The sequence below is a fragment of the Onthophagus taurus genome, chromosome 7, assembly GCF_036711975.1.
Source record: "Onthophagus taurus isolate NC chromosome 7, IU_Otau_3.0, whole genome shotgun sequence".
NCBI classification, from domain to species: domain Eukaryota; kingdom Metazoa; phylum Arthropoda; class Insecta; order Coleoptera; family Scarabaeidae; genus Onthophagus; species Onthophagus taurus.
The window spans coordinates 12803057-12819580 of record NC_091972.1 but is presented as its reverse complement, the minus strand read 5'-3'; the positions used below and the strand labels follow the sequence as shown (position 1 = coordinate 12819580).

The 16524-nt window shown below is 34.2% G+C and overlaps 3 protein-coding genes across 4 annotated transcripts; 1 reads left to right on the top strand and 2 right to left on the bottom strand.

The window, feature by feature from the left end:
* Positions 1-119: 119 nt before the first annotated feature.
* Positions 120-5836, bottom strand: LOC111420953 (uncharacterized). Its single transcript, XM_023054056.2, has 3 exons — positions 5527-5836; positions 5368-5466; positions 120-5315 (listed from the first exon to the last, which is right to left on the bottom strand). Exons 1-3 carry the CDS (start codon positions 5585-5587, stop codon positions 4792-4794), a joined length of 684 nt encoding a protein of 227 aa, XP_022909824.2. The 5' UTR covers positions 5588-5836; the 3' UTR covers positions 120-4791.
* An 89-nt stretch (positions 5837-5925) lies between these two features.
* On the top strand, positions 5926-16085 carry LOC111420950 (guanine deaminase). Of its 2 annotated transcripts, none has more exons than XM_023054054.2 (7): positions 5926-6088; positions 12644-12750; positions 12803-13057; positions 13111-13329; positions 13380-13589; positions 15479-15644; positions 15699-16085. In XM_023054054.2, the coding sequence occupies exons 2-7, from the start codon at positions 12646-12648 to the stop codon at positions 16061-16063; spliced, it is 1320 nt and encodes a 439-aa protein (XP_022909822.1). In that variant the 5' UTR covers positions 5926-6088; positions 12644-12645; the 3' UTR covers positions 16064-16085. The 2 variants fall into 2 exon arrangements, with proteins under 2 accessions (XP_022909822.1, XP_022909821.1); XM_023054053.2 differs by lacking the exon at positions 5926-6088 and adding an exon at positions 12431-12580.
* Positions 6134-9697, bottom strand: LOC111420952 (uncharacterized). Its single transcript, XM_071197161.1, has 4 exons — positions 9479-9697; positions 8878-9159; positions 7057-7069; positions 6134-7001 (listed from the first exon to the last, which is right to left on the bottom strand). Exons 1-4 carry the CDS (start codon positions 9695-9697, stop codon positions 6199-6201), a joined length of 1317 nt encoding a protein of 438 aa, XP_071053262.1. The 3' UTR covers positions 6134-6198.
* Positions 16086-16524: the final 439 nt, after the last annotated feature.

Here is a 16524-nt window from a genome sequence, read left to right as displayed (position 1 = left end):
GCCATTTCTCACGATCTTGGGGCCACTTACACTTTCAGGAAATTTTGTACTCAATAGTGTAATAACAAGCATTGTAGCATGTTGTATTATCCATTAAGGATATTAAATAAAATACCAAATTAACTAGTTTAGTTTTATTGGAAAGCGTTGAAATAGAAATACTTAATAACTACTGAAAAGACAACACTTTACTCATGACAGGCCATTACATTTTACGCTTGGCTTAGGGGTATTGGAATGTGGTTGTTTAGCGTTGCCAACTATTTAACATAAAGTAAATATTATAACATCTCCCCTCTTAACTATGTTATGTAATCTATTAAATATGACGCCGGTTTTACTAGCCTACCTGGTGGCCATTTCTCTGCCGGCTGGGGAAATCTCCAAGAAAATTAGTAACAAAAAAATTATAATATATTCTGATTCCAGACAAGCCCTCCTCTCGCTCGGGCAGTATCGCTGTTCATCCTCGTTGCTTGAGGACTGCCATAACAATCTCTGTGAGGCAGCCGCTAGCAATGATATTACGATCTGCTGGACGAAGGGTCATTCGGGAAATAAGTTTCATGACATGGTGGACAAACTGGCAACGAAAGCTGCAGGCGAACCTCCGGGACCGCCAGAACCATTCATTGCCCTAACAATAAGGTTTTTAATAGAGCTTATAAGAAAGAGAGGCAACAGGCTTAAAGAGGAAACACGTAAGAAGTTTCTAACTTACTGGGACAGGACACCAGGATGTCGCCAAGCTAAGGAGGCGCTGATCTACCCTGACCCTAAACAAACAGATTTATTTATGAGGCTGTCCAGGAAAAACCTTCGTTTGGTCATAGGTCTAATTACTGGACACTGGCATCTACAGAAGCACTTGCTGAACATAGGAATAAGTGACACCGACATCTGCAGAGGATGCTGCGAGGAGGAGGAATCGGCGGACAAATTCTAGCCTTTGCCTCCAAGGTAATATGGCTGGAAGGACCCTAATGCTGACCAAAAAATCCAGACTAGCCTACCTCCTCGAGTTACCTTTCTGTCTTCAATTGGAACTTTGATAATTTCAGGATAATTTTGAACCTTCTTCGAGTCACTTTGTACCAAAAACTTGATTCACTATCCTCTGCACTTCTACACCATTCAAAATTATCTCATATGGCGAGTGTTTTAGAAATACACTATTTCGCCTTCCTTGTCCATAACTAACCTCTGGTTTTCTTGCTGTTCTGCCAAAATACTTTTTATAGTTGTTTCGATGAATTTGTAATAGATCGATTCCAATGTCTGCCAAACATCATCTCGGCTAGAGAAACATTGGTGAGGTCACCAGGACATTGTGGTGGTTAAGCAATATCAGATTAAAATCAATGCCAATCGCATTTTAACAGTTTCTTAGTTATTCCCACAGCCTTTTCTGCCAAACTATTTGCCTGTGAATGATGTGGACTAGTTGTGATTATTTTAAAGTTCCACTCTTTAGCAAACTTTTTGCATTCCCCCCTATCAAAAGGATTATTATCGGCGATTATTTCGTGTGGGATCCCAAAGATTGCAAATATTGACTTCATCTTGTAAATGACTTCACCACTTGTTTTGCTCTTGATCTCCCTTGCTTCTAACCACAAAGTATAGTCAACTAATACAATTTTCATAACGTACTCTTTCTTCCAAAGATTAATTTTAATGATTATATCATATCGTATGCAGATTCTGCATTTTTTACGTATTCAATATGTCAGTCTGTTATGTATTGCACAACATTGGTTTTTATTAACAATACTAGTTAATCAACAACTAACTTCAATCGAAGGATACCTATTTAAAACTTATTACAGTCAATATGGAACCCCTTTATTATGATATGCAATAGAAAACTTTAAACATTTTATCTAATTCTATAAACTTTTTAACCTTTGAATCGCTAGATACTGGGGTTATCAGTAATATTATTGTCCAATCAGCCTTACCATAGAAGCAAATACTACTATTAGTCTGGATTGGGCATTATGATTCTACTTATATCAGGTTATCTAAAAAGAAATAGTCTCACCATCGTACAATACTTGTTCTGACGCCTTATATATGATTGCAAAACAAATTGTTGTGGTCAAGATGAAGATTAGGGCAATAATAAATTTGAGTGCCGTTATATGCTGGTTTAAAGTTTGCGAGATAAAAGCGACAAATAGCGAACAGCAAGGTGACTGAGATTCCAAGACTATTTCTTTTGACAGCTAGCATGATATTAATCGTGCGAAACTCGAAATAATAGCCGATTGATTTTTTTAGGCGAACTTGAAGTTAAATATTCCGTACCTTTAGAGGTGGAAAAATATCTAAATAATAGATTAAAAAGCATGGAGCATTCAGTTTTTGGAATATCTCGAAGATATGCCCTTTTTACAGTGCATATGCTAATTGAGAACGTTTACCTGCCGTTCGGCTGTATTTTTATGTTTGCATTTAGGGTTGCCTTCTCAGATTTCGAAGGGTCTTTTTAACTGTTTGTCTTTTTGGTCGTTTATCCCCACCAATAGTCTTGAAACACAAACGTCCGTTTGTACGGGTCATTTCGTAATAACAACGTGCGGCGAAAAGTGTGTTAAAAACGTTTATTTCAAAACGAAATGGATAGAAAATATTCGAGAAATCGACCACGCAAACACAAATTCCGTGGAAATCGATATACTGTAAAGATTAAAGGTAAATTAGGTTTTTTCAATTTATCACCTTAATAACAGTACGTAAATTTTAAACGCTTCTCCTGAAAAGTTGTATTTTTCGAAATATTTACACAAAAATTAATGAACCGATTTTTTACATACATACAGTGTGTCCGTAAAGTAACGGATATAGGCGATAAAATCATTATAAATGGTTTATGGAAAAATCCCTGAAACGGGTCTACAGATTTCAATTTTTTTGTGCAAATTTTTCAAATTAGACTCAATACTCCTTATAGTAACATGAGGGTTTTCTTGTCCAGCCAAAACCACGTTTTGTTGAACTTCATCTGAAACATTTGGCCAGCCGGGCTTACAGACTTCGATTTAGTCACAGCTAAGCCCACCATACTTTGGCTAATGAGTTGGCGATCAGGATATCAGTTTTTGACACTCAGGGAATTGTTTAAAATAATTGGTTACCATAATATACGTCCACAGTTGTCACGAGAACGTGACGCAATATCTACAAATAAATTCGAACTTTGCGCGTTATTTGGATTGTTATATTACGCTGGAGTAATGAAATCAGCTCTTCTAAATATACATGATTTTGGTCTAAAGATCATTCAGGAATGGATTTGTCATCTCCTGTGTGTAAAGAAAGAGATTTTTGTTTTTGCTAAGGTGTTTGCGGTTTAATGATCTGAGGGATTGGACTGAAAGAAGAAAGATTGATAAATTGGCACCTCTCCGGGAAGTTCTTTCCAGATTAGAGAAAATATGCAAACATCATATGTACTAGGAGGATACGCAACGATTGATGAAAAATTATAACCGTTTTGTGGAAGATCTTCATTTCGCTAATGCTTAAAGAGCAAACCTGAACAGATTTTGAAGTTTACGTAGGAAAGCAGCTAACAGGTCCATACGACACAAATTATGATCCAGTCTTCATTGTAGAATGTTTATGAAACCCATTGATAAAACGTGGAGGAATGTGTTAGTAAAACATAAAATTACGAGTGTTGGTACACTCCATAAAAATAAATACGAATTATACAACATTATTTGGCTTCCAAAAAAATAAAATGTGCCTTTTCACATACTGAAGAAAGGTAGAGCAATTCTTTTAGATTCCACTATGCATACAACAACGAATGTTGATGATAGCAATTCAATAAAAAAGAAACTAGAAATGATGTAATGTTATATTTCAATGAAAGGTGGACTTGATACTGCAAATGGATTTTGTGGAACGTATTCACTTTCAAGAAAATCGTGCCGATGGCCTCTAACTGTATGCTCCAATATGCTATACATAGAAGCAATAAATGCATTAGTGATACACAAAAATAATAATCCAACAAAAACTGTGTTAGGAGAGATTTCCTGAAATCCCTTGCTTTGGAATGATGTAGACAAAATTTACAATATCGACAAAGAATTGTAACACTCCCATGGGACGTAAAAACGCGTTTAAATTAACATGTCCAAAGTCAATGGTTGAAGACGAGATACCACCAAAACGTCCAAAGATTACATCAAGTAGATGTCAAGACTTCTTAAAATGTAATAAATTTATATGCAGAAAACATGTATATTTAAAATGCCATCAGTATGTAGAAAGAGACAGCAGCAACTAAAAACTTTTTATATTTATGCATTTTACCCCATATCTATTATATATTTTGGTTAATAAACAGTTCTAAAACAATTTATTCATGTATATTTGACCCTAATTATATCAAATGGGTAAAAATAACCAGCGCGCGTTCTTAAGTAATAATTAGGGTGGAAAGGAATGCTTATTTTCCTCTAACTACATAGTTTGACTTTTTTAAATAACTTTCTTTGTTTTTGTCAAAATCTAAGTAAATATGTATTGTAATACATGAACATCAGACCATAAGGTTTTTTTTCGGAAAGATCTTTATTTGAAATTACTCCAATTGGTAACAATTCTCTTTCTCCATGCAACCCACATATCAATTTGGTGGTTCCGTTCGATCTGAGATGCCGTCGCAGAGAAAACACTTTGGATCAAACTTGTACACATCTTTATTGTCGTTATGTTCATTTTTTGTGTTCATATATCTATCTATCCCCCTATCTATTCCTTCGTGTATCCACCTTATCTGTTGCGCCTGAACGAGCTAGCGATAGTTGTGTCCAATTTTAACTTGGCCCGAAACCGACAAACTAACCCATCGCAACGTATCGAACTGGCAGGAGAAATTTGCGGGACGTTTCTTTTGGTGTTGGCGTAAAATACAAACAGTCGTTCTTGGTCTGGTTTTATTTTGCACATCTTAACGTATTCAGTATGATCGATAAACAAAGCTGGAGTGCCGGTTGATGATACACATTGAATGACACTCTCTTCAGTTTCATCATCTTCCTCATTTATTTCATTACTTTCCAAAAATTTTTTTTTACCCTTGCTAAAACCAAATGAAGCTTCTTCCCCATCATTCCCAATACAGTACTTCGTTGACTTTGTATTATGCCATGTTGAGTATCTTTGGGCAAAACAATATTTCTCCGTATCGTCTATAGTTAGTTCTTGGAATTTGCTTTTACACTTTACAGTTGTTTCTAAAATTTTCATCGATGAACAAGTGTAAAAGACTCCATTTTTAGCAACGAGGTGATCGCCTAAAATGAGACAGATTATGATCGATATAAAATTAATTGAATTTAAATTCACTTAATCCTGTTTCTATTATGGTCGTTCCACCTTTGCCTAGCATAAGATTGGAAATGACCTCTTTATCGGTTAGATGCTTAGATTTTCTCGCATGACCATCTAAAACAGACTTTACGATAAATAAAAGCGAATTGTATAAAGCGTTAATGGATTTCATACCAGTGTAACCCTGAAAATATAATTTGAATATTAATATAGTCGTTATCCAGGAAAATTTCATTATTTGTTAAATGTCCACCTATTTAGTGACAATCATAAGATACACATATGTGAGAGATGGGTGTGGGTGTTTATTGGAAATTTTGATGATAACAAGTCCTCCCACATCGTTAATGACCACAGCTGTGTGTGTGAAGTTTTTATTTTCTTGATTGATAAATAAATATTAATTTTGAATGTATGGGGTAATTTATTTTTAAAATTGTGTCTAAGTTTTTAATAAAAATTCTCAAGTGTTTTATTTTAAACATTACTTTTTCCTTATCTGCTTAGATAACCCAGCGATAACAACTTAATTACAAACACTTTAAAAGGACGATATGCAACCCAAGTCGAGGCATACTGTATATCTTTAGTTACTCCAATATCAATGACCCGCATGAACAGCTGGTTATACACTTAAATAGGTCTTACGTCTTGTTTAAATTCCAACTTTGTTCTATTAAATAATAGTTAGTGCGTTGTGCATCATTTCATAGTTATTGTTGAATAAAAGAAATAAGTAAGTACTTAATGAATCTTAATTTTAATTAAAACATCTATAGTATACTTTTAAGGTGCTTTATTTAATATGAGATTAACATTTCAAATGTTTAAAACATTTCTGTTCGTTTATTGATTATTCTGTTTGGCTGCTTTCAACGCGTCTACATCATCTTGTACAGCATCAGAAGCTTGATTTAAAACTAACGATCCTTGAGTATCCATTTGAACTGGTGCATTATCATTATGATATCCACCAGCTGATTGATCGTGGTACACAGGAGGATATCTATTATTTGGTATATAACCACTTGGTAGATAACCAGGATAACTTTGAGGTACGATAGGTGGTCCCGGTTGTAAGTTGCCATTCATTGGAATCATAGCACCTGGAAAACTCCTATTTGATCTTCTGTAAGTCATAAATTCGCACGTGTAATGACTGCATTCGATGTTATCTGCAGCAGGCATTGTATCTCTATCTTTAGCAAAGAAGTGGACTTTGATTGGATCCGAAATTCGTCTTCTGCACACGCGATAAAAAATGTCTTCGGTGATGATTGTTGCGTTTAAACTTCTCGAACTCGATTTGCACAAGTACCGGCCGTTTTCTATTTTAAAATCGACTGTTTCGTAATTCGGGGAAAGACAATAATTTCTAATCCCTATATCATCGTTGACAGCGTATCGCAGTGCGAAACACATATCTTTGGTATTTTTGAACTCGAATTTATCGTAACCGCTGGGACATTTTACAGCACTTCCTATTATTTGTAAATCACGACATGTGTACATTTTTCCACTCATTACTATTAACATATCTCCTAAGCCGACATCAACGATAGCGGTCCCACCTTCTCCTGATAACATTAACTCTTTCGCCTCATCTTCACCTAATAACCTGGCCTTCTTAAATAGGAAACCGTTTACATCTACAAAAATCTTTAAAGTTAAAAATTTTATATTAAAAAAACTTTTTAGTATTACCAGTTGCAAGTATCTGGAAATAAAGAAAAAATTGTGTTACTAAATTTAAATAAAACATAAAAAAAATGACTTACAAAAAAACACATGATTAGAATTAACTTTAACCCCATCATCGTTGTTGGACTTCCAGATACTTCAGTAAACGATGTAAAATTCTGCTTAGTATTGTTCCAGTTGTAAGCGAAGTAGGTGTTTTATACCGCATTGTGATTTTGAATGATTTTCTTTTTCATTCCATTCTTAACGAGTTGTTGTGAAATGTAACAATTTGAAACAGTTGGTCCATTTTTTTTTAATGAATGTTATCTTATGTACTAATCGGATTTCAATCATTTTGTATGCAGTAGTTAAGTTGATTGTAAAAAATCGTTGAAAAACAAAACTCAATGGAACATAAAATTTGTTTGAAGTAATAAAATTGAAATGGTATTTCCGTTTAGATTTTCTATTGGAAAATTTGAGAATTGTATGCAGATATGGACAGTTTACAGACTTGGAAGTTAGAGAGTCATATAATGGACTGTATTATTAAAGTTTCAATATACTAAAGATATTATGCGTCTACTTCCTAAATGATTAATGAAATAATATAAATTCTGCAAGTTCTTTCGGTCACTTTTTTTGACAATCTACATTAAGAATTTTTTTTTGATACATTAAACATCGTACAAAATAATAAGGAAACAAAATAATTTTTGTACCCATAATTATAATAATATTTATAATTTTCGAGGCCATTGATTACGATTATACAATATCTTCTCTTCGGGTCAGGTCAAGTTTTTGGTATGGACGTTCTTGTAATAGCAAGACTTACATTTTATTTAGTTTAAAATGCTTATACAGGATGGTCCGTTACTAATGGGACACAGAGCAACAGTGAATTCCTTACATATAATTATTACGATTTAACCTAATTTATCTTAGTCCAATTGTTAATAATAACGAAGATACAGATGGTTAAAGTTAATACTTTATTTTCGTTTTTCTTTAATAATTTCGTTGTCTCTTACATTATGAACATGAAAATTGGTACATTAGTATTTTTTTAGACGATAAATAATAAATTGGTATTAGTTTTGATTTCTTTTTCAGATGGCGCTGTCTACCTTAAAAAGCCACCCTTAAAGCAGTCATATCTTTTTCATCGTTAAAATTTTTACAACTCACATAACATAGAACAGTTTCTCAGACATTTTTACATAAATTTGGTATACCTATCAATATTCTCTAAAGTTCTCCGTTCCCGAGATAATCACTGTTTAAGCGCACATTGCAAAATTTCACTATGCTCAATAAACATTAGTTGGCGGTGAAAAAGTCTTTATTTACAATTGGACTAAGATAAATTGGGTTAAATCGTAAAATTATTACGATTTAATTCAATTTATCTTAGTCCAATTGTTAATAATAACGAAGATAGAGTTGGTTAAAGTTAATACTTTAATTTCGTTGTTTTTTTAATAATTTCGCTTTTTCTTAAATTATGAACATTAAAATTTTTATATTATTACTTTTTAAGATGATAAATGATAAATTAGTATAGTTCTGATCTATCTTTCAGATATAATTTAACTATCCACAAACATAAGTTGATGTTACAAAAATATTAACATAATTACTATATTAAAAATCGATTTTAATAACGACTATAATTTATTTAAACATTTTAATAATAATAACATCGAACAAAAAGAGGAAACAATAATAACAATTAAAATGAACTGCATTAGAGTAAGTGTTCAAAGTGACCACCGTTAGCTTCAATGCATTTTCCAATCCGGTTAGAAAATGATCTTCTTATGTTGTCACTGCCTTTACAATTTTTTGCCACAGTTCCTCACGAGTTTCAGGATTGTCTTTGTAAACAAGGGATTTTACAAATCCCCATACGCAAAAATCCATAGGATTACAATCGGGACTTCGTGGTGGCCAAGTGTAATAACTACCTCGGCCAATCCATCTTCGTGGAAAATTCATATCGAGATAATCTCGCACTTGCCTGGAAAAATGGGGTGGTGCTCCATCTTGCATAAACCACATGACAGTCCAAATATTTAATGGTAACTCAGCCAACATATCGTCTACTTGGTTTTGCAAAAACTGTAAATAATTGTGTCATGTGTGGGTTTTCAGTTTCCCAAACATGATAATTTTTAAAATTAAAAACCCCACTACGAGTGAATGTCGCCTCGTCAGTAAATAAAATGTTGGCAATAAACGATGGGTCAGAATTTTGCCGATTTTTGATAAAATTAGCAAATTCTAACCGAACTCTTAAATCAGTAGGCAGTAAGGCGTGTACAGGTACAAAATGGTATGGATACAGTCTTTCTTTTTTTAATATTCGTAGAATTGACGACTTGCTTAACCCGGTTGCAGCTGACAAACGTCTAGAGCTAACTTTTGGGTTGTTACTAACTCGTACTAAAACTTCATCTTCTTCATCAACGGAAATCTTTTTTGGACGACCTGTATTTCGTTTAGGACGAAATGAACCAGTCTCACCTAAGCGGTCATACAAATTTTTAAATAACTTGTGATTTGGTTGTCTTCTGTTGGGGTATTTTAATAAATATCTTCTGCACGCTTCCCTTCCATTAAACTTTTCTTGAGCGTATATGCACACCATATCACGCATTTCCGTGTTAGAAAAAAAATTATGCCGGGGCATTATTTCAAAGTAACAAATACATTGATTACAATAATACTGAGCGTAAAATGAAACTGAATGTCAAACTGATTGTCTAGTGTTTGACTAAATAAAAACTTTGTCAACGCCAACTGATGTTACTGAGATATTAAATTTTGCAAAGTGCCCTTAAACAGTGATTATCTCGGGAACGGAGAACTTTAGAGAATATTGATAGGTATACCAAATTTATGTAAAAATGTCTGAGAAACTGTTTTATGTTATGTGAGTTGTAAAAATTTTAACGATGAAAAAGATATGACTACTTTAAGGGTGGTTTTTTAAGGTAGACAGCGCCATCTGAAAGATAAATCAAAACTAACACCAAATTATTATTTATTGTATTAAAAAATGATAATGTACCAATTTTCATGTTCATAATGTAAGAGACAACGAAATTATTAAAGAAAAACGAAAATAAAGTATTAACTTTAACCATCTGTATCTTCGTTGTTATTAACAATTGGACTAACATAAATTGGGTTAAATCGTAATAATTTAATGTAAGGAATTCACTGTTGCTCTGTGTCCCATTAGTAACGGACCACCCTGTATATATGTATATACCACATTTGTACAGTTATCTCTTGGTAAAATTTATTCCGATGCTTGTCTGACATCTGTCCAAAATTAAAAGGGAAAAAGTTAATGTGGTGATAAAGCATATTAGGTACAAGTTCTTCCATCATTCTTGTTTTGGTATTTTATTCATATTTTCATCATTGAAGCAGTCTCAATTATAGAGTCGAAGCCGTTAGCGACTTCGGCTGCTATCTGTCTCGCTTATCAAAGATAAAACTTCATGGTAATGATTATATGACAAAGTTAGATGATATTTGTGACAACATGGAGTTTATGTTGATTCAGTTTATGTTATAGATTATTATGTCATGGAGAAAAGGTGCGAAAATTAAAAATGTTTGAAAAAAAAAATGAGAGTGCTTCACAATTAGGTTTCTAATAACACTTGAGGTCGTTTTTGATATCTTTGATAGATAGTCCAAAACTTTTCCAAGTATTGTCTCTGCCAACCTTTAAATCACATTTTGTCAGATATTTCTCTATATTTTTTCTGAAAATAGTCTACATCATTCCGGACATGAGTTAAAATCGTCCTTAGCACATCTCAATAGCATCCTCGACAATCCTCGATAACTCTGACATTCCAGCATAACTGATCTGATATCAGCTTTAAAAGTCGTCTTTCAACTTTATAAAATCATTTGTGTCGCAGTTCAACGACGTCCCTAAGTATTTTCAATATTGTTCCAGATACTTGCAAAGTTCATCAGTCGTTCTCTTTATTGTCATTCCTCAATATCGTCTCGAATATCTATCAATATCTATTATCATCCGTAAACTGTCCACATTTTGCTATAACATCTCTCAATATTGTCATAACAGTCAAAATCGTTCCTAGCACATCTCAAGATCATACAAGATATCCCTTAATATTATCTCCGGTATTAAATGTTGTCTCTGACAATTCTCAATAATTGACATGCGCCAATAACTGATGGTATCAGTTGACATCGTCTTGGCCATTCGTTAATATCATCCCTGGTACCTCTCAAAGTCGTTTTCGACATCAATTCATATCGTCTCTTCCTCCACCTTACTTATAAATACTGATACGGGATCGTTTGAGTAATCGCTTTTGGTCTTTCACAACCAAAACCGTCCATCACTTAACAACTTTAAAAGTTATCTTTCATCAAATCGTCCCTCTAATAGCTAAACGGTGTCCGTAACTGTTTTCAATATTGTTACCAAGCTCATTTATCGCGTCGCCCTCAATATCATCAAAGATATCACTCAACTCAAGGTGAGGACTTTGTAAATATCGTTCGTTTGGCCACTCAACACTGAAGGTGATATCGCTCAATATCGTCCTTAAACTTTCTTATTACGATTCCTAACATCTTTGAACATTTCCCAAAGTGTTAATAAGAGTGTCCTCTTTCCAATGAATCAACACGTTTTGAAAAATAACTTTTAGTTTTTGAGAAAACAATATTTGAAGTTTTGAGAAAATTTTCGATGTTCAATTTTCGTCGATACCTTGCAAAATTCGCTATCAATCATCACTTATTAATTAAAGTATCCTCTTTGTAATGCAACAAACCATTTTGAAAAATCACTTTCAGTTCTTGAGAAATAAATTTTTGAAATGATCGACAATTTTCGCCGATTAAGTTCCATCACTACCTTCGTCTATGACTTTTTTCAACATTATTCCTAACCACAAACAAAGTCGTTCTTAACTTTTCTCAATAGCGTTTCCAACCGTATTCAATACTACCTCTTGGGATCAACTCTCTATAACATTTCATTACAAATGTACAAATTAAAATATCTTGTAATAAATGAGGTTTCTCTATTTAGTCTTGGATTTCGAAGCTTCAATCTGTTCAGATAACTAACTCCAGGATTAGATGGTATATTATTCCTGCTCTTCTCCTTTCCTTCCCATCTCTGATCCGAAATCTTCCTCGAGCAAACAGTTCAAAAATCTAAATATCGTTTCACATCTTCATTCCCGAAATATAATTATTGTAATTATATGATCAAATCTTAAATGTTTAAATATTTAAAAAAATTAAATATGTTAAGTTTGATATGTATAAATAACTCCCTAGATTTTGATATAGTAAATAACTAAATCTTGTCAATATGTAATTGTCATCATTTCCATAAACAAATTGTCATAAGTTCATTATTACGTTATAAATTTTAGTATCATATATTCCTTTACCTTTTGAATCTAATCATAAATCGCCAAAATGATAACCTGCAATTGTGCACCATGTCACCATTTTGTGGTATTCAATGGTTCTCTTAAACTTATCTACATAAAAAATATGTTTTATAACATTACTTACTTTCTCTTTGCAGCAATGGCCGTCAATGTGCAAATATTTACTGGAACGTTTATACATTGTAAAAAGATCGATGAACCTGAAGTTATTGAAGATGGTGTTATGGTGATTCATTGCCAAAAGGTTGAAGATAAAATTTAAACAAGTTGAATTTTAATGACTAGTTCTTTTACAGATAGTGCATATCGGTGATTCGAGTACCTATGATAAACAAAGAAAATCGTTTCCTACTGCAGAAATAATTAAGTTAACTCCAACCCAAATATTAATTCCAGGTTTGATCGACACACATATTCATGCTCCTCAATATCCCAATTCAGGTCTTGGATATGATAAACCTCTGTTGGAATGGTTAACTGCTTATACATATCCAACTGAAACATTATTTAAAGAGAGCGCGTTTGCTCAACTTGTTTATGATGCAGTTGTGGTACGTAAAGACAACAAAAAGATTGAATTATTAATAACTTATTCTAATTTAAGCGTAAGACAATAGCACATGGAACTACTACAGCCGCATATTTTGCCACTATCTTCAAAGACACTAATTTATTATTAGCTGATGCGTGTATTAAAAACGGCCAAAGAGCGTTTATTGGAAAAGTTAACATGATAACCTTAGCTCCTAAGGATTATATTGAAACAAGGGAAAGTTCAATTGCAGATACAAAACAATTTATTAAAGACGTTTATGCTAAAAAGGTTCATACAAAAATATTTCGAAACAATTTTTACAAAATTTAATGTTTTAGTCGGATTTAGTCCAACCAATTATAACGCCAAGATTTGCTTTAAGCGTAGACACTGAATTAATGTTAGATTTGGCCGATATTGTTGAAGAATTCGACTTGAATATACAAACTCATATATCCGAAAATAAGGAGGAAATCGATCAAGTTAAAAAAGCATATGGAATGGGATATGCTGAAGCTTATGATAATGCAAGATTATTAACACCTAAAGTAAAAATATTACTATCAATATACAAAGTGTTTCATAATTTATACGCAGGACTTCAGGATGTGGTAGCTTGTCCAAAAATTTGAAAAAAAGTTTCTATCAACTTATCCTCTAAAATGTATCATTTTCGAGATACAGGGTGTTGAAATTTAATAAAAAAAATCAATTGTATTATTTAGTTGATAGAAACTTTTTTTCAAATTTTTGGGCTAGCTATCACATCCTCAAGTCCTGCGCATATATTATGAAACATTCTGTATTTAAATATAAATGTTAGTGCTCATAGATAGAATCCCACTCTATTCTATATTCATAGACAAGTTCGGAGTATTCCTTCCTGTGTATACGATGTATAAATCACGTCTGAAGACGCACTGCTAAAGCCGATACGTTCTAGTTCTAGGTCTAGTGTTAGTTCAAGTTTTACACTAGCACTATCACTAGAACTAACACAAGACCTAGAACTAGAATCATTCGGGTTTAGCCGTCTTGAGAGACGTGTGGCAAAATCCGAATGTTTCTAGTTCTCGGTCTAGTGTTAGTTCTAGTTTTGCAGTAGAACTAACACAAGACCTAGAACTACAATCATTCAGGCTTTATTATTATTATTGCTGCCGGGCTGAGGAGGGCGGCCCCTCACGTTACCACGACCTATAAGATCTATTGTAACTTTAGCCCTCCAAAGGTTTAGGGCAAATGTAGGTCCTTAATGAACCTTAGTATTGTCCTGAGGTCTTGAACCTTTATGTCGGTAGGTAACAGGGGAGTTTTACCGAAGACGTTGTGCCTTAGACGGCCTCTGGCGACGCAATTGCACAGTATATGTTCAGCAGTTTCTGACTCGTCGTTGCATAGTCGACAAGTTTGATCCTCAGCTTGTCCAATGTGGAAGAGGTGGTATTTTAGGGGCATATGGCCGGTTAGGTAGCCTGAGAGCGTTCTTAGATCCCCTTTGCTGAGGCATAAAACCTCTTTGGTTTTGTTTTGCGACGGAGTTATCATAACTTCGCTTGTCTGTGACCTGGAAGTACTTTCCAGCGTAAGGCTATCTTTGAAGCCTCCCAGTTGTTGATTATTTGTTTTAGGTGGCTTTTTTGTAGTCCACATCCAGGTTGGGGTCCAATGAAGGGCGTGTTTGCTGCCTCTTTGGCCAGCTTGTCGGCCTTCTCATTGCCCTCAATGTTGCTGTGACCTGGAACCCACCATAGGGTAACATCATTGCCCCTAGCGAGTTCTCTCAGGTTGTTGGTGCACTCTCTGATCAGTGCGGAGCCACACGTGTAGGCCTGAATTGCCTTTAAGGCGGCCCGACTGTCTGTGAAAATGTTTATGGATGCACCTTTTTGTCCCTTCTCTAGGTTCAAAGCGGTGCAGAAGTTTATAGCAAGAACTTCTGCTTGGAAAATTGTTAAGTCCGAGCTGAGGGGCAATTTGATGTGGCTATTTGGTCCACTGATGCCCATGCCTACTCCAGATCTTACTGTCTTTGAAGCATCGGTGTACCAGGCTAGGGCTCCTCTTTTTAGTTGAGGCCCTCCTTTCGCCCAATCATCCCTGCTACTAAATATGACCATTCAGGCTTAGCGATCTTGAGAGACGTGTGGCTAAATCCGAATGTTTCTAGTTCTAGCTCTAGTGTTAGTTCTAATGTTAGTTGTTATTCAGCGTTAGATGTTGTTATATATTTTTCATTGATCTAACACTAGACCTAGAACTAGAAACATTCGAATTTACCCATCTTAAGAGACACATGGCTAAACTCCACGGTTAATAATTTTTCATATAACAAACTTTTGGCTATAACAGACACTTCCTTCTCCGTATTAGTCCGTTATATCGAGATTTTACTGTATTTAATAAACTTCATTCTTTACAATTCTTTGAATCGTAGACAATTTTGGCGCATGGAATTTACTTGGAAGACGATGAACTTAAATTACTTGAGAAAAAGGGAACATCAATTTCTCATTGTCCATCATCAAATACTTTATTAAAGTCTGGAATGTGTGATGTTAGAAAGATTTTAAAAGCTAAAGTAAAAGTTGGTTTGGGAACTGGTAAATTTGCTCTATTTTGTTGTTAAATTATTTTATGGGTTTTATTTTTGTTAGATGTTGCTGGTGGTGCACAACCATCAATTATCGAAGCAATGAGAAAAGCCATCGAAGTATCGACATGTATTTCGTTTGGAAAAAATTGTTGTTACCAACCGTTGAATTACGCGGAAGTATTTTATTTGGCAACTTTGGGCGGAGCTGCTGCTCTTGGGATCGAAGAAAAGGTTGGTAATTTTGAAGTTGGAAAAGAATTTGATGCTGTCATTGTCGATATGGATGTTAAAAACTCAGCTGTCGATTATTTTAAGAGATGCACTCCCCTGGAGTTGCTGCAAAAGTTTATTTTCCTCGGCGATGATAGAAATGTAATTAATGTATTTGTTCAAGGTAAAAAGGTAAAGGGAGGCGACTCTCATTAAAAATAAAGCTTTTTCGCATCCAAACAAAGTTATTTTTATTAGAACCATAAAACCATCTACATTCTAATCTTATATACTCTTCCTACTCCCTATAATTTTATTTTCACCTTTCCCACAAACTGCCGTCAACAACCGATATTCGCACGTACGTAATAGCTCTTGGGTCTCCGGATAAGTACTGTTCCACGTGCTGGATATTGCGTGAGCACCAACGAGCGTTGTAAAATTGTTTTTACGATCGAAGGGCTACGGTGTTATTACACGAAAGAACGTCTTAAGGTCTCCTCCGGCTACAAACTACAATTGAACAGTAGAGAAAACGTTCTCCAATCAGATCTAACAAACACTATAACGCCAGCTTTTAGTCGTGGGAACGATTTGCAGAAACGACGAGGACAAAAGTTGTCGTCGAAACTAATCAATAATTATGGCTGTTTAAATTAATTACTATCTTGGGAGAC